The 18,775-nt window shown below is 36.5% G+C and overlaps 1 protein-coding gene across 1 annotated transcript in view; it reads right to left on the bottom strand.

Annotated features, from left to right (window-relative positions):
• The window catches only part of Pkhd1 (PKHD1 ciliary IPT domain containing fibrocystin/polyductin), a 432,276-nt gene that overhangs the window by 370,488 nt on the left and 43,013 nt on the right, over positions 1–18,775 (bottom strand). Inside the window, exons 23-30 of the mRNA XM_027938269.2 lie at positions 18,098–18,282; positions 17,059–17,181; positions 15,885–15,990; positions 15,141–15,416; positions 8,620–8,750; positions 6,415–6,550; positions 1,973–2,168; positions 1,440–1,507 (exon numbers count right to left, since the gene is read on the bottom strand). Of these exons, the coding sequence (XP_027794070.2) occupies positions 1,440–1,507; positions 1,973–2,168; positions 6,415–6,550; positions 8,620–8,750; positions 15,141–15,416; positions 15,885–15,990; positions 17,059–17,181; positions 18,098–18,282 (1,221 nt within the window). The remainder of the gene's footprint in view (positions 1–1,439; positions 1,508–1,972; positions 2,169–6,414; positions 6,551–8,619; positions 8,751–15,140; positions 15,417–15,884; positions 15,991–17,058; positions 17,182–18,097; positions 18,283–18,775) is intronic.

Raw genomic sequence — 18,775 nt, 5'->3', positions numbered from 1 at the left:
CAAACTACCACTTACATGCTAACAAAAAATCAAATTTAGTTTTCTTGTCATCTGTTGTATTATATGACATATTATTCTACATAATCTATATGCAATCAACTTCCATACTAGAGAAATAAAGTTTGTTGAAGTCTTCTATTTATCATCTATATTATTCTACATATTATTCCAAGAATTCATATACATAGTATTATATATTCTAATATGTTGTATATATTCTGTATTACATATATATCAGATATCAAAAGCCAGTGAAACATACTAATGAATTTGCTGTCATATAAACAGACATTGTTAAGGGTTGGATACGAGGTGCCCCCCTAAAAGCTTGTGTTAGGTAATGAAGTAATGTTCAGAGGTAAAGTGAGATTATGAGAGCTGTAGCCTAGTCAGTGGATTAATCCATTTCATGAATTAATAATCTGAGAAAACTACTATACTGGATGGTGACTGTTGACAGGTGAGGAGTGACTACAGGAAGTAGTTCACTGGGGGAGTGCCTTTGGGGTTTATATTTTGTTCCTGGTGCCTCAATCTCTTTCTCTGCTCCCTAGCTGCTATAGCTGAGCAGTTTTCCTCCACTACATCCTTCCACCATGATGTTCTGCCTCACTTCAGGCCCAGAGCAATAGAGTCAGCTGACCATGGACTGAGACCTCCAAAACCATTAGCCAAAAAACAAAAACAAAAAAGCCTTCCTCTTCTCTAAGTTTTTCTTATTAGTTATTTTAGTCACAGTGGTGACAAACACAGACACTGTCTTACTCTTAAGCTGAGAGATAATCAAAGACCAAATCCCACCTTCAGAACAGAGATTGGAGCAACAAAACCCATATCCTAACCAAATCTGTGACATAGGCAACCAGATTTAAAAAGGATTTTCCTGTGCTCAAAAAGATAAGGTGCTACTTCATGCAAGGTTAAAACCATTATTCACATGTAAATATATAGCTCTTTAGTTTTTCTCTTAAAATGCATAGTTTTAGGAATCACTCTGTTTCTTGTCCTTACATTTCCCACATTGATATATGTGGCTCTATTTTTGTTCCTCCATCTGCATCCCTGGAAGAAAGTACAGATACAACGACTCATTCCTTGGGTCCTTGAACACGCAGGGTCTAAAATGTTAAGACAGGAAGCTCTTCTTTTGTTTTCCTAATATCTGCTCAAGAGTACTGCCCATCCGCTATTTCAGCCTTTCCTCTAGGAAAAGAAAGCCAGGCATATCTCCTTTTCATGAAAACTCTTTAACTTCATGAGCTCACTGAGCTGAAGCATCACCAAGTTTTCCCACCCTTAAATTATACCAGAGCCTCAGGAAAGTCTCTTCCTGACGTCCCATCTCAGGGTGACAAGCTAATTAATCCAGGAGTAAAATCTGGGTATTCAGTAAATAGGCAAACCGGGTAAATGACACCAATGATGTCAGAACCACTCACCGAAAAGGGACCCACAGCAAGGCTCCATGCCGAAAACTTCTGTGAGATACTGGATGTGCAGATCAACCCTACAGAAGACAGGGATATTGTTAGGAAATAACCAACAGGGCTAGAGAGAGAGAAAATAAAGATGGAAGGCAGAAGAGGTGTTTGTATTTGGAGGGGAGGGAGAAAAGAAATGGAGCAGCGATGGAGAGCAAGAGTGAATGATAACTGGAACAGAAAAGAGAGGAAATGGTGGGGGAAAGATGCCATGGAAAGATGCTGGGTCAGTATCAGTGGTAACATCAGTCCCATACACTTCAGCTACTTTTCAGAAATGGGAGAGGGAATTTCTAGAGAAATACCAGGCAGAGCAACTTCAGGACAAAGAGGGAGCTAAGGGAAGGACATGGCCATGCAATTACTATAGGCCATGTATTTAAAACCCAAGAGGAAATCTTACTAAAGAGCTACAGCACAGACTTCCCTTCTTTGGTTACAGATACCCACCCCCTCCCATCCCAACCCAGTTCTGGAACGTTCCACCTTACCCTTGTGAGCGAATGATGACCCCATTGATGGAGACTGAAATTCTGTGGAGGCCGGCTGGCAGCGGGGGCAGCACCACCTCCAGGCCCTGTGCCGTCTGTGCATGTACCTGAGCCAAGGTATCCTGGATGTGTATTTCCACATCCAAATCTGAATAGTTCAGCAGCCGGGTCATTCCAATGGAAAGGGTCTCCCCTCCTGGGTTGAGAAGAATCTGTTCACCTCTCTGTTATGGTTTGAATATGAGGTGTCTCCAGAAGCTCACATGTGAGACAATGCAAGAAGGTTCAAAGGAGAAATGATTGGGTTATAGAAGTCTTAACCCCATCAGTGAATTGATCCCCCTGGTAGGGATTAACTGAGTGGCAATTGAAGTGGTATGGTATGCCTGGAGGAGGTGAGAAATGGAGCATGGCTTTGGGGGTATATATTTGTATCTGGCAAGTAGAGACCTTTCTCTCTGCTTTCTGGTCACCATGAGCTGCTTCCCTCTGCCACACTCTTTCTGCTATGATGTTCTGCCTCACCTCGAACCCCAAGGAATGGAGTCTGCCTTCTGTGGACTAAGACCTCTGAAACTGTGAGCCCTTAAATAAACTTTTCTTCTCTAAATTTGTTCTGGTCAGATCTTTTTAGTCACAGCAGTAAAAAAGCCTACTAAAATATTCTCTGATGAGGGTTTATGACCTCAACCTCCTATACTATGCCAAAACACTTTCAGGATTTCATGGTCAGCCCTCAACATAATAATGTAATTAAGAATTTTAACGTAACTTTTTAAATGAAATTTCTAATAAATCTTTTAATTGAGCTACAGCCTAAAACTTCAAAATTGTGAAGAGCAACACTGTCAGAGCAATTATACTCAAAAAGCATGAATTTAATCCATGTAAAGACAATTCAAGAATAAGTTTGAAGAGCTAATGGTCTTCACCACTAGCAAATTCCTGTTGTCCTTTCTCTAAATTTTTTTCCACCAACAGAAATATAAAGTTCTAGCTCCTGTGTGCAACGAACCTTAACATAATGCTGTATGTGAGTGTAACAGCTCATAGTTTACAGTACTTTCATGCACATAATTCCATTTGATCATCTAACTATCCTAATGACACATATGGGACAGTTAGCATGACTGACATTTGGCATTTGAAGAAACAGGGTCAGCAACAAAAACCTCATAACAATAAATGGGAACATCAAGGCTGGGGCCCAGACTTCATATTGAATTTCCATAGCTTTTTAGTATAATTAGAATCTTTACTAAAATGCTGGATATTAAAGACAGTACAATGAATCAGATATTATTTTCCTATGTTCGTATATGAATACACAACCAGTGAAACTCCACATCATGTACAACCACAAGAATGGGATCCTAATTAGAATAAGTTTTACTCCATGTATATATAATATGTCAAAATACACCCTAATGTAGTGTATATCTAAAAAGAACAAATAAAATAAATTAATTAATTTAACTTAATAAAATGTTGGGTATATTATGAATACTTTAATTCAATTCCTTATAACTCAAATACATATTAAGCCCTATAGAAACATGCCACAAGGTGCACAAAAATAGTTAAATACAGATATGCCCTCAAAGAAGACCTCAAAAATGATAAAATATGTGGCAGAATCACATCTATAGAAGATATGCTACAATAAAGGTCATAATTAGGTGTGAGATTGTTCAAATCAGAACAACATTCTGAAGTCAGGAAAGGCCTTATGGTAGGACGAGAGGCCACTTGAAGTTCAATTTGAAAGATATATCCCAAGATACAATGATAAATCATAGGGGACTTAAAATTCAATTTTTCAAATTTCACAATTTTATTTAGTCTTCTGTTGCATTTTCTCTTAGTCACCCAGTGGTTTGGGCAAAAAAAAAAAAAAATAGAATTGGGTGACTTTCTGGGTTATAAGACACATGTGGATATCAGTAGGGACTCTATGGAGGTAGGTCAAGTTTATGAGCTTCTATGGGTGAATATAGAAAAGCTAATCCTGAAAAATATCTACTAAATTCAATGTATTGTGAACACCTCCAAATATTTATAATCAAAGGAGGAATATATTGAAGGTATTCTTCCAGTCTGTAAGATAAAAAGAATTATAGGGAAAGAGAAATGCAGTCTTCAGATAACTAGAGTCTTTGTGAAATCCAGAAATCAAGCATACAATAGCAGGTGGAAGTAAGTGTATCTGCCTTTCCTGTGTTTCAATGTGCCCACAGCTGGAGGTAAATCACCTCTGCAGCTCCTTTAGACTTTAACGTTGAAGAACCACTGCACAGTCAGCATCTATAGAATCCATGCTAAACTAGACAAAGAGGTTTCTTGAAAAGGTCAAAAAAGAGGGATATGATGTAATGGGAAGACTGTGACTCTGCATTCAAATCCTTCATCTGTCATTTAACTACCTCTTTGGCTTTGGAGGACTCACTCTGGACCCTCAACAACTTGGAGTTTTCATCAACCAGATGGTAATAAAGTCCATCCCAAGTTGTTTGTTGTAAGAATTAACTTAGATATCCTGGGGAAGCAAATAGAGTGCAGAACACACACCCAAAAAATGTCAATTGACTTCATATTGTTCCTCACATGCACATCCTCTTAACTTCTTCATGTCTTCCCAACCTCTTCTTTAATGTCTGAGGCTGTGTATTAAATCAAACTCTATTTGACCTGAGTCTGCCTCCATGCTTTCAATCCCTGTATGACAAACTGCCATCTAACAAAATAGTAAACAAACTGAAAGCCTAATTATTTTGAGTATATCCTTTGTAATAACTAGCTAATTCTCAGTCAATCACAGCAGCTGAAGTTCAGCCAATCATAGGCCATCAAATGACGTGACCATGGTCAAATATGGCAAAGGGGGAGCTATAGCAAACCAAGCTGCTTTTTATCTCACTTCCATTTTTTGTCTATATGTACTGCCTGCCCACACTGCAGAGAGGAATGCTGTGCACCTCTTCTGGTTCTGAGGACTGCCAAATTTGTAAATCATTCTTCATTCACTTGTCAAAAGTATTTCTTTAACAAGTGGTTGAGCTGGTGTTCACTCAGATAAAGTTGTTTCTGACTTCAATAACCACACTAATCATTCTGCACCTCAAATTCTTTCTCCCTGTTTTCTCTCCCTTCTTCCCTCATTCTTCCATTTCATCTTGGCTTCATTGTTATCATTAGCATCATTTCCTGAATGGAGATAGGCGGTTCCCCAAATGAAAAGAGATTTTCCTAATAGGCTACTACACTTTGTGGATTTTGTAACATGTTCTTCTCTATTATGCCTGTAGGAAGACTTAAATACAAGTGTGAATTCTGAAAAGAAGGCACTGCATCACATATCACGTGGTCAGTTGTCAAGCTAATCCTGAATGTCTTTGAAGCACTAATGAAATGTATTTACTCTTTTCATTAGGGGTAGGAAAGTCTATCAAGAGCCTAAGTCACTGAAATCTGAATATAACATGGAGCTTCCTCCCTGTTTTTCTACTTTCTTGGGAAGTATCTATACCACTGGGGAATTTTACACACTTTGGTTGCCTGAGGCAGCAAATTCTTCTTCTGCACTATCTGAGCTGAATAATATTAAGAAGTTAAAGGACACTTCTCTTTATTTATATACTCTTGAGTTATGGAAAATGAAAATAGTACCAGAAAAACTGAATTCAAGCTTTTTCATTGGAAAATATTATGGTCTTTTTATAATAAACCCTTAGACATGGCTGCCATAAACTATCTGTTATCTGACATTCAGTAAACCAGAAAGGGATCTTACCTGCTGCTTTTCTGAATCTATATTGTTATGTCATGACAAGATATTCTTATAATTCCAACCTGTCATGTCATTTGAATTATCAAAGGTTAAAATGTTTCATGCAGTTAGTACTAAAAAAAAATGCATTCTTTACATACATAGTGTCTCAAAGAACAAGAATTCTTAGTTAATCTAGACACCTTATTCTCAAATTGTGTTAAATTATTACCACCATAGGACTTATTGCCAAAAATGACTATGGTTCAAATCTCAGCTTTGTTCCTTACAAAAGGAATATACAAGTCACTTATTCTCTTAGACTAGAGAATAAATAAGTGGTAAAAATTAATACAAATTAGTGGTAAGGATTAAATAAAGTTCTAATACATGTTTATGCTATTATTAGCACATACTAAGTACTCAATAAATATTTATTGAATTAGTGCCTTCAAATTCTCACATAATTTTCAGAATAGAAATATTGTCAATTTTAAAGGAAAAAAGTGTAAAAATATTAATTCAATGACAGTTAACATGAAGAAAATAGTTTTCTGGCTTTCAGAAAAAAAGGAGCTTTCATCTAAAATACAACAGAATTCATAAACCATTGCTTTTCTTTTTTATAAGTAGGTTCTCTAAAAATATAAATATCTTGTGATGTCATGTATTTTACCTGCTATGTTGCTTCGATTTCTGCTCAGAGACACAATCATTGGATTTAAAGAGGAGATATATGTAAATGCTCTGGGAAGAACTGCAGAATGATTCTCTCTGATAACAGTCACATTCACACTGTATTCATCTTTTCCCTGAAAAATAGGTTTTTAAAATCCAATCTCAGTTTGATTTGAGAAAAAAAGAAATCCATATGGATTTCTATTTTAAAAGGTTCTATTTTAAATGTTAATAAAGTTGTCAATAAGAGGTATATTTGTGACTTTTAACTCTCTCTCTCTCTCTCTCTCTCTCTCTCTCTTTCTCAAAGCAAGAGAGAGATTAGGCAATTTCTGTGCAAAAGATATGCAGAAGGATCTACTCTCAAAGTTAAACAAGAATGATTGGCAACTAACACACCAAATGTTTTTTTTTAAAAAAAAGCAATTTCAAATAAATATTTATACCTAGCTAAACTATCAATCAAGCATCCAAGTGCTTTCAGACACTATTTATTACTCATTCTTTCTGAATTTTCTTTTGTAGCATATTTTTTTAAATTTATGATCTCACAGATAAATATAACCAAAAAAAGAAAAAAGAAGAAGAAGAAGAGATATAAACTCAAAGAAACAGTAAACCTAACCAGAAAAGTGATCAACCAAAGTACTGGAGTGAACTCTATAGAATAACCTAGAAAATAACCAACCCAAATTGACACAGGAAAACAAGAAAGCTTCAAATAAAAGAAGTAACTGGTATGATGATATTTTTTAAAAAAGAGAGTAGATTTCTATGGTAAGAAAAAAAAGGAACTCTAGGAAAAAAACATCAAAATACAAAAAAAAAATTCTATGGTTCTGTCAGCATCATTTAAATAATTATAATGTATACATGCTATATTGATTAAACAAGTTAAGTTGCTAGAATTCAAAATAATTTATTGTTTCAAAAATGAGGACTAGAAGAAGGAAGAAAAGCAGGTAGGAGAACATGACAGCTTATTTTCCTTTGAGCCTTTGTATATATGACTTTGATCAAACTCAGAAGTTTGCTTTTTAATATGTATCCACGCTTATAAAGGAAATCCATACAGTACAAATTCTACTCATTCAAATGGTAAATATATATTAAAAATATATTAATGAGATAATTCCCAGGGTTGTCCAAAATGCCCCAAATCAGAAGCTTGCACAGTGATGGTGGGAATATAAACTTAAAAGGAATTTTAAGTAATGGAATACTAGATACCAAAAGCTTTAGAATTTAGATTACTTTATCTGGGGGGCGGGGAAGTGTGCTAAAAAATTATAGTTTTTTAATATGATCAAAATTTCACTATTTATAATAGAGAAAAATCTAGAAATTTTCTACATGCCCAACAATAAGAAAGAGTTAAACAAATTAAAATACAGTGTACTGGAATTTGCATGTAGTTTACATATAAAAGCCAACTTTTCATAATATTCAAGGAACTAGATAAGATAAAATTTCAGAACCAGGGATAAAAGGATATTCTTAATCCTACTTCCTACAGATCTTTGTTCAGTAGACAGACACCATTGGGGATCATGGGTGTGCTAGGTGTGTTGACCCCACCATCAACCCTAAACAGAAATCCAACTGCAGCTGTGAGTGACTCACCAACTGTACCAGGAAAGACCCCCAACTCCCTTAATGGGTCATGACAGAGCACTACCAAAATGAAAACCAGATCTCAGGGACTTGCTTTCAATGGAAAAGAAAGATGGAGGAGTCTACTAGAAAGATACTTCATAGGAATCAGGTATTCTACAAGACTGAGTTCCAGGATTCACATCCATGCAAAAAACAAAATTGCTGGTGAACACTGAGTTCTTTGTCATTTGCTTAAGAAAGAAGAGAAGTTATAGGATATTTAAATTTTGCAAACTACTACCACAATGTGCACCCCATAAAAATATATTTATTCTGTGGCACTAATATTCACTGAACATGTAGAATAGAACTGTCTGTATTCTCTTATTATTAAAAGAATTAACAGATGTTAAATAGAAACACTATCAGTGGGATCAATTTTCCCCCTTCATAGCAAAATAGACAATATAAATAACATAAGCAAACTCTTATGATGAGAAGTTATTTTTAGTTAATTTAATTGTAAGCAGTTTTAGCTGAAAACCTTCTGTAAATAATGGTTGTTCACCCAAAGAAAAGGAAATGCCAAAAAGAAGATTCCACTTACCCTGGGTGGAACTTTGCACTGAATTCTTTGAGAATTACTTGTGGTGATGTTGATGTCACAGGACTTAGATCCAAATAACACCAGGCTAACACCTTCCAAACCAGAGCCTTGGATGGTGGCCCAGAGCCCTCCTGTAACAAAACCAGCATTTTCATACAGGATCCACAGGCATATAGGCAGACAAAAATTAATTATCAGAAGAGAAAGAAAGTGAAATTAAATTATGAAATTCTTTAGTCAAAATACAAGGCCATGCTCAAACTACAGAAAAAGACTGAGTTGAAATATACAAATTACAATACACACAGAAGTATTGGCCAGAGGGCAGAAAGTAGTAGCAATGCATCCTGAAGATCTTCAAGAATAAAACATAAGGATGCACTATTGCCACAAGTCAGAGGAGTACACAGTCTCTGAAAAGTCTTTCTGTCCTAGATTCGAAAATATCATCAAAATACCATTCCTGTCAATCCTGTAAAACTTATTGTTTTCCTGAGAAACCAAGTATAAGAGAGCATCATGGTCAAGAGAGCAGTAGGCTCAGAGTCAAGATCACAGAATATTCTGCCACTTAAAGCAGGTCATTTGTAGTATTGTCCCTCAGTTCACTGGCTCTCACTTTCCTCATTTTTAAATGATGGCATTAGCTCTACTGATTTTGATTTAATACCACATGTACTAGGTTCTAGTCACCATGATGGTATAGGAATGACTGGTGCTATCACCCACTGCCATCAGGAGTTCTCTGCCAGCCACTGAAAAGCAGCCACAGACACTCCCCCCTCCTCACGGCAGAGGTTGGTAAGAAGAGAGATGATGCCAGTCCTACTGATATTGTGATACAGGGTCTTATTTGGAGAAGCAGCCCTTGGTCCAGCTGATGAATAGAGAACCCACTTATTATTCAAAATAGAAACGATTCAGTTCTGACTTCTACCTAGAAGGTGATTCAAGAGGGTATTGAAGGCCACCAAATAGACATGTGTACTCCTTGAGAGTGAGGAGGAGGGCAGGGGTCAGAAGCATGTCAGAGAGAGAAAGGGAACTCACACAACCTGAAGAAAACCCTTGGCAACAAGGTGACTGGGTGGAATAATATCCTGAAATTAAAGATGTAGCTTGTCCTGAAGAATCAGAGCAAGACCACAATACACTTTTAAATGAGAATAAAATAGAAGGAAAAGGCAATCTACAAGAGCAACATAAAAGAGACAATATGTGGAAATAAACTTGATGAGAAAAACAAATGAAGATGAAAAATATAAAGAAACTTTATAATGCTACTGAAAAAAATTTAATGGGTAGATTAAAACTTAGGTAAGAAAACTAAAATAAATTAATAGAGAGAGTGAATATACAATCTCTCTAAACAAAATACACCAATGCAATTCCAGTAAAAGTTCTTTTAGAATTTTCACTTAAATTAGAGAATCTACTTCAAAATGTCAATGAAAAATAAAAATAGGTTGAGAGCAAATTTCAAAAGTAAGAATAAAGATATCTTCTTCTAGGCATTAAAATATCTTGAAAAAAATATATAATCAAAAGCTAATAACAGAGCATGCTTAGACAGCTCCATGGAATGGAATAAAATGGGAGTCCAGGAAGAAACACAGATAAATATGTGGCTATAGGATACGAAAAATATGACATTTCACATAAGTGTGAAACATACGGACTACTTATTCAGTAAATTTTAAAAACTGGTTAACACTGAAAAAATTAAATCTGAATTTGTACCTCACTCACATCCTTCACAAAAATATATTCCAAATTCATCAAATATTCAAACACATAAGAGAAAGCACCAAAAAAAAACCTAGGAGGAAATAGAATTTTAATTTTCATATAACTTCAGAGATTGAAAGCTCATCTTAAGTATTTTATAAACTCCTATGCCATAAAAAGAAGATCTAACTTATTACATTAAAATTAGAGCTATTTAGTCAGGTACATTGGTACATGCCTGTAATCCCAGCTACTCAGAAGGCTGAGGCAGGAAGATCACAAAATAAAGCCCATCCTGAGCAATATAGCAAGATTCTGTCTCAAAATAATTTTTTTTTAATTTTTAAATTGACTGAAGCTTTAGCTCAGGGGTAGAACGCTTATATGTGTGAGCCCTGGGTTCAATCCTCAGTACCACAAAATATATGTATAGATGGGGGTGTGTATATATATATATATATATATATATATATATATATACACACACACACACACACATTTTACATACTTTATTTTCTATTTATTGCAATTCATAAATGTGATATATATAATAAAAATAAAATAAAATCACTAAAAAAGAACAATATTCAAGTAGAAAATATGAACTAAGGAAATGGACAGTTCATTACAAAAGAAGATATAATGCCTCTTAAACACACTAAAAATTATTCAATTTCCGCTGCTTTTTTTCCTAAAAAATTTGATAAAAATCAAAAAGACTGGAAACATACATCATGCTGTACAAAAAGAGTAACTCAAGTGTAAGAGCTAATAGTCTAAGATCTAACCTAATGTAAGAGCTGAACTATAAAAAGAAAACACAGGCATAAACCTTTGTAACACTGGATTAGGCAATGATATCATAGATGTAGTGCCAAAAACAAAACAAACAACAACAAATATGAAATGGATTTCACCAAAATTAAAAACATTTTTAGGGCTGGGGATGTAGCTCAATAGTTGAGCACTTGCTTACATGAATAAGACCCTGGGTTCAATCCAGCCCCACAAAAAGAAGAAAAAAGAAACAAACACTTTGTGCCTCAAATAACACTGTTTAAAAAGTTAAAAAAAAAAAAAAAAAAAAAAAAAAACTCCACGTGATAGAAGAAAATATTTTTAAATCATACATCTGATAAAAGTTAGTATCTAGAATATATATTTTTAAAAAAACTATAACTCAACAATAAAATGAAAAAAAAAAACAACTTTTAGTATTGGCAAAGGATTTGAGCAATCATTTCTCTAACGAAGTTACACAGTGGCCCATCAGTACTTGAAAAGATGCTAAATATCAGTAGGAAATGCAAACATCAGTAGAAAAATGCAGATCAAACCACAATGAACTGCCACTTCACACCCATTAAGATGGCTACTATAAAAAGTAAACAGAAGCAAAAACAGAAAATGACAAGTGTTGGTGATCTGTAGCCTAGTGGGAATGGGAATTCATGCAGACATTTTGCAAAGAGTTGGGTAGGTCCTCAAGAAATGAAACAAAGTCACCATATGGCAATCTCATCCCCAAATATATGCCCAAAAGAACTGAAACTATGTATCCCCATAAATCCTTGTCAGAGGAGTATTATTCCTAACAGCCCAAAAGTACTGAAAACCATTGAATTGTACACTTTTAAAATGTGAATTTTGGAGTAATATTGGCCAAAATATATTGTTATATTGTATGCATTACAAATGTGTAACAACAAATCCCACCATTACGTGCAACTGCAATGCACCTATAAAAATGTGATAAACCAAAAAAAAAAGGTGAATTTTGTTGTGTGGGAATTATGTCTTAATTTTTCAAGTTCAAAGAAAGAACACTTGGAGTAAAAAACTAGAGCAAATCTACTTGTATATGGCCTGAGTGAAAGCCAACATTACCTCTTTTCTTGGATGATAGTAATAGCTTTCAGGCTCATCTTTGCATTCCTGTAGTACGGCCTTATTGTCACTTAGAATCCTCCATTGGCCCTTATCTCATGCAGAATAAGAGCTAAACTCCTGTCATAGTCCCATGGGGCATATGATCTGCTCATCTACCCGACTTTCCTCACTCCATCTAGTCCAGACTTAGCAACCTCCTTGTCCTTGGAACAAGCCAAGCTCATTCTAACTCAAGGCACCTTTGAGGTTTCTTTTGCTTCAAGTTCTCTCCCCCAAGACTTCCTCAGGACTCATTCCTGCACTGCATCCCTGTCTCCACTCTCCAGAGTTATCCACGTCATTCCTCCAATGCCAATGACCATCGTAGCACACAAACCCCTCCATCACTCTTCATCCCATTCCCTTCTTGATTTTTCTCCTATATATTTACTACCATCCCTCCCAGAAAGAGGGGTTTTTTATTTTATTTGCTATATCCCTGGCATTAATATTGCCTGGTATATTAGAGCTAAGTCGATTTTTGTCATCCTGATCATTGTTGAAGGCAGTCATTGAGGGGGTGACACTTTCCATTCCTGGCTGAGAGCTGAGGTCCCTCACAAGGGCACTTGCATAAGCAGAAGGCCAGTCTACCTAGCACAACAGGGGACCAAGGGAGTATGTAAGGCACAGCCAAGACTGTGCTCAAAAAGCTTTTTGAGGGCACTTCAGCATATGGGGAAGTGGTGATTCTGAGTATTATGGATGACATGATATATATTCATTACATACTCAGGTCTTCTTTTGTTCTTTTCTCATAGTCCTCCACGTGGTGTTCTTTAAAGCGCCTCTAGCACACTTCTCAAACTGTATTATTCACAGAGATTGTCTGAGGAGCCTTTAAAAATACACCTCAGTTCAGGAGGTCTGGGACAGGCCTGAGGCTCGATGCTTCTAACAAGCTCCCAGATGATCCCAATACTGCTGGTCCAGGACCACCTTTCCGTACCAATTGGTACTGAAATACAGTACATAATGTACTGCCATTACAGTACAGGACTCTGTACTGGGTGACACAGTTAGTGTTGTGTGCGTGACTAACATAGGCTAATGCTTCGTAGGTTGGCAGGACCCAGGATGCATCCTCTCTCTCTTCCTCCGTTACCTGTAGTCTTAATAAAAGTAAATTTGCACCCAACTGGTATTTATCCCTTCTCAGAGTTTTTCATCTTTTGATGCATGACCCACCCCCCACCCCAGACCTTCAAATCTCTTCACTATGTATCATTGGTACAGCGTCCCTGGTACAGTGACCAACTGATTTCCTTGGGACCAATATTTAACACTCAAAGTTCTGCATCCTAGTTAAAAACTCAAAATCTTGCATCCTGAGAACCTACTCCATCCCAGGAAAACTGGGACATTTAGCCACCCTCCCGATGGCAGGCACTCTGTGTACGGAACTGAGCCACCCATTGCTCATATGGTGTCTACAAACTAGTGGGGAGAGATGAAGAGAGTTGGCGTGACTTGAACTGCAAAATTAACTTTGTAATAAAATCACAATCCCTTATAAATCTAGTGGGAAGACCTATATGCCCTAAACTCAAGCTAGTAATTATTGGGTCGATATGGAATATGATCGCTGAGCACCACTTGTCATCTGGGTCCTTCCTAAAACCACTAAGAAATAAGAGCTTTCTCTGTTTTATGTACAGAGAAGAGGTGGGGAGGCCCTTGTGATTCACTCTTCTAGGTCCAAGTAGTGTCAGAAACAAACTCTTCCTTTGAACAATGAGTTCGTGGCCAAATTACACTGCTTTAAAATGTATTCTAAGCTACAAGCCTCTGGTCACCAGAACAAACAATGAGAAAAATCCAAAGCATTAAGGAAAGGAGTTTTATGCGCCAAAATTTTTACATCAGCAAACATAAGCATGAGTATTCCTGAGATTCTTACAATCCAACTGGGTTGTTTTAAACTGGTAGTGTCCCCTAGAAAGTAGCAAGTCGTGGAGAAATTTCCCGTTTTCCATGGAACTAAGACCCAGTTCATGGGGCAGATATTAACAAGACTTACTGCCCTCTGGATCCTCACTACTTAAACATGAGTTTGCATTGTACACTAGCCAAGTGTACGTCAGTTAACACACATTTGTGAAATATCAGCAATGCACAAAGCTCCTAGAGGACAAGTTCTGTACTTCACATTTATTGAGTGATTTTACTGTTAAAGGGGCTTTCCCAACTGTTAACTCATTTCCTCTGACACAAGGCTAGCTAGCCTATAAGTGAAGCATCATTAGTGGTTGTATTGGTAAGGCCGTGACAGTATGGCACATAAAGGAAACAAGAGACTTGATGTCGGAGAGCTCTGGTTTGCTCACTGGCTCTGCCTCTTTACCTGTGAAGCCTTGGCCAAAACACTTTCCTCTTAGAACCAGCATTGTCTCATCTGAAGAATGTGGACAATCATTCCATTTGGGGGGCAGGTATAGCCTTTAAGATGTATGACTTCTCAGAAGCAGCACCTGATAAATGATACTGTTGCTGTCATCATCATTATTAGGAAACTAAATCCCTTGGTAGTAACTGCAGTTTCTAAGTTCACACATCTGACTTGAGATAGTACAAAATCCCAGGAATGTTCTGGTTCCCAATCCTACATTGTTCCCACTAGGCGAATGGACTCTGTGACTGGGTGACTTAACTCATTACGCTTGACACCAAAGCCAACCTACACTATGTTACAAAGGAGTTCACTTAAGGGCTTAAGGGTCTGTTGCTAATTAGCAGAAATGTATAGGAACATAAAGCTGTAAATTATGGTATATATGGAATTTACTATACTGTAGGATTACATTTAGCATTCTGACTAGAAAGCTAGCTTCAGAGAGTCAGATGCATTGCAAGGCCCAGATTACCAATCTCTGCAGCTCTGGAAGGCTCCACAGCATCAAGCCTGGGTCTCACGTATAGGAAGAGGCCTTCTCCACTGGCATTGACGGCAAGACCAGAGGGTCTCACCAACACTGAGATTGGATGTACTCCGACTGGCAGCAGGTCTGATAGACATACTACATTTGTTTGGTTTGAGAAAATAACTTTGCAACTCATTTTGTTCACCGTAACCTGTAAAGACTGGGAATCATCAGGGAAACCAGTTCCAGTAATATAAACCAGTGGATTGATGTCACCATCTGAAAAGAGGAAAGAAATTTAAAAATAAAAAAAAAATCATCTCTTAGTGATATCACTCTCTCACATCAAATTTTTATTCTCATTCATTTTTCCCTCCTAAAATTCAGAGAGTCAAATGCTGACTCAACCATGACAACTGCATTTTTCATTGTAGCACACAGACTCCATCTTAAATTTTCTCAAACTAGTAATGAGAGGCCACTACTTAATTAAAAAAATCAAAATGAATATTTCAAAATAAGAGACAAAAAAAAAAAAATTTAAGTTATCAAAAAAAAATTGTTTCCTTCTCAAACAATAAACATATTCCCTAGATGGACCTCAAGATGGACCTTCTGCTTCATTATTCACCCTCTACTTACTGAACTAATGCACCTTCTATCCCTCAGCACCAGCTACATGGCCTCTAAATAAAATCACTGAGTCTAAGATCCATGACTGTCTCAGTGCCAAGTCACAAATCATACCAAGGGAATACCACACAGAATGGACGCTGGGAGTTGACTCTTGGAGATATTGGAAGGAACAGGAACCTGGGCAATGAGCTGGTATGTCATTCACTCGTACAACCACCTGAAACAAAGTAAAAGAAGTTAAAACAACGTGGACACTTCATACACATGAGAATAGCCATAATGTACTTATGAAGATTTCCCAAATTAAAATATGCTAATGATTCACTTATTCCCATTTCTTTCTTCTATTTTCCCAGTAAAAAGCCTAAAACCTAAAATTATAATGAATGGCACAAAACACGTTAAGTGTTCTTAAATTTATGGTAGAAAGACTTAAATTCATGTTTACAGTTACATATGCTATTTTTTTTATTGGTTGTTCAAAACATTACAAAGCTCTTGACATATCATATTTCATACTTTAGATTCAAGTGGGTTATGAACTCCCATTTTTACCCCATATACAGATGGAAGTCTAACAGTGCCTTTTTTTTTCTTTCTTTTTTTAATTTTTTAATTTTTTTAATTTTTTAATTTTTATTTTTTAATTATATTATTTTTTTAATTGTGATTTTTATTTTACTGCATTTTATTATTTTTTTTATTATCATTTCCTTTTCTTTTCTATTCTTTTCTCTTTCTTTCCTCTCTCCCTCTCTCTTTCTTGGTTTGCTTCCTTACCTTTTCCCCATCTTTCCTCTTAAGCATGACCACCCAGATTTCGTACAACTTACTAAATGCCAATAGATGAATACTACGAATCGGTCTATAGTTCGTTTAAGCCCTTAACTACCCGCAAGTACTCCTGTCTATTCTCTTGTTAATATCCGCCTGCATTTGAGCTATTTTTGTTTTAAAGATGGAGGTCTCACTATGATTTCCAAGCTGGTCACAAACTCAAGAGATCTTTGTGCTTCAGCTTCCTGAGTAGGTGGGACTATGGGTACATACCACCACCCACAGCTGAATATGCTAAATCTTTAGTAAATTTCTTCTGCATACAAAGTAAATGTCATAAATGCAAGCTGCATAGACTGCTAATCAACCTATTTTCAACTGGGTACCACTCACTCATGTAAAAAAAAAAACCCTTTCTTTGAGACTAAAGGCCAAAGAAATAGACACTTTCCTTCCACCTTCACTTCATGAACTGCTGCCTGCACCACAGGGACCCATCTACTCTCACCTGAGTGTGCTGGTTGGCAGTGGCCAGCATGTCTCCAAACATGGGTCCAAGAAAAACTCCACCATCAAACACCACACGAGTGGTTACCACAGGATTCATCCCAGTCAGACTTTGATCAGACACCTGAGACAGTTAAATTTCTGATCAGTTCTGCCATAGAATAGAAATGTATTCTTGAGTAAAACAAATGATAAGAAGTTCTTCACATTCTGTTTGAGATATTCAGATAGCTAGAGAATGAGTTGAAGTGACAAAGAATTAAAATCTAGAAACCTTCAGTAATAATAGCTAATGAAAGCCCAGTAGATTAGAAAGATACTTATTAAAAAATGAGACATTCAAAAAGAGACATAACCAACCAATCTTCTAAGTCTTGTGATATTTTCCTTCTATATTTTTCTCTATTTTCTGTATTTGCAATCCAAAAAACTAAAATGAAATGTAAGAAAACAGTGCTTTGAGATAAGAGCACTTTTTCCCATCTCCTCTCCATGGTTTTGTTTGAAAACCAGATGACCCTTAATACCATATAACTGGAATAAAATTTCATCATGGGCTTTATTTTATAATAACCAAATGCTAGATGTTCATTAGATTATTTTTTAATCCTAAATATGCAAGAGCATCTGGTTTTGTCATTATCCAAAGACAGCAAATCCTTCTCTAAACTTCCTTCTGTTCTGCCATCTGCCTCCATGAAAATCTAAGTCAATCACATCTGCTTAAATTATCCAATAACAGATGTGGAATTATTGAACGACGGACACTGACCAACAACTTCTCTATTGCAGAGAGTTAGGAAAAGAGACATTGAGTCTAAATTGTTCAAGAGGAACACGAAGTGCAAAATATTTGTTGAAAGCTTCCAGAAAGAAAGCATAGGATCCCTTGCTTGAATATTCCAACAAAATAATAATCCATGAGGGTTTTAATTCATATAATTCTGATTTTCTGTTTTGTTTTTGGTTTTTGTTTTTTTTTTTTACAAAATTTCCCTAAGGCACCAAATTCACAGCACCCAACGTGATATCATACATACTCTGATAAAATTGGGCAAATCCCCAATCTGGGTGGACCAGGAAAGGGTCCATACATGTTCATAGCAAGAGTTTAGATCCTCCTTCACAGTGAAATCACTGACATTGAGGTATCTGGAGGTGAAGTTATCAGCATTGTCCTGTAAGAGTTTTCGAAGGTGCCTTGCAGAAATGTGCACAGGGACATCTGTAAGGGAAGGTTTGGGCATAGAAAACACAAGTCTGGTTAATTCATCTTTCAGGGTCTCATCATCAAGGATGACGAAGAATAAACACCAGGATGCCTACTAAATTTGCAGGAGACCTTCCAATTCAAGATATAGCTTCAAGAGAACTTTCAGCCCTGGCTGAAACATTTTTCCCAGTGCAAACTCAAGTAGATGCCCACTTTTTATGTTGTAATATCTTCCATCAGAATCATATCAAATAGCAGGCAGAGAACACATTTTATCAGACAAAACAGTCTCGACTGTCAAGTAGAAACATAAGCTCCAGACATCTATAGAAAGACTGAAAGTCTAATTAAACATTGGGTTTTCCCTGGAAAATTTTAGCTGGCCCTGTGAACAGAGAAAAGTTGGCCACTTTTCACAGGGAGTGGGGGAGGCATACGGCAGCTGACACCCATAAAAACTTAGCCAACCCAGCTGAGGAATGTTGGCATTTAACTTCAGTTTCTC

Source organism: Marmota flaviventris, chromosome 6 (genome assembly GCF_047511675.1).
Source record: "Marmota flaviventris isolate mMarFla1 chromosome 6, mMarFla1.hap1, whole genome shotgun sequence".
Classification (NCBI taxonomy): Eukaryota; Metazoa; Chordata; class Mammalia; order Rodentia; family Sciuridae; genus Marmota; species Marmota flaviventris.
This window is presented reverse-complemented; position numbering and strand designations above follow the sequence as displayed.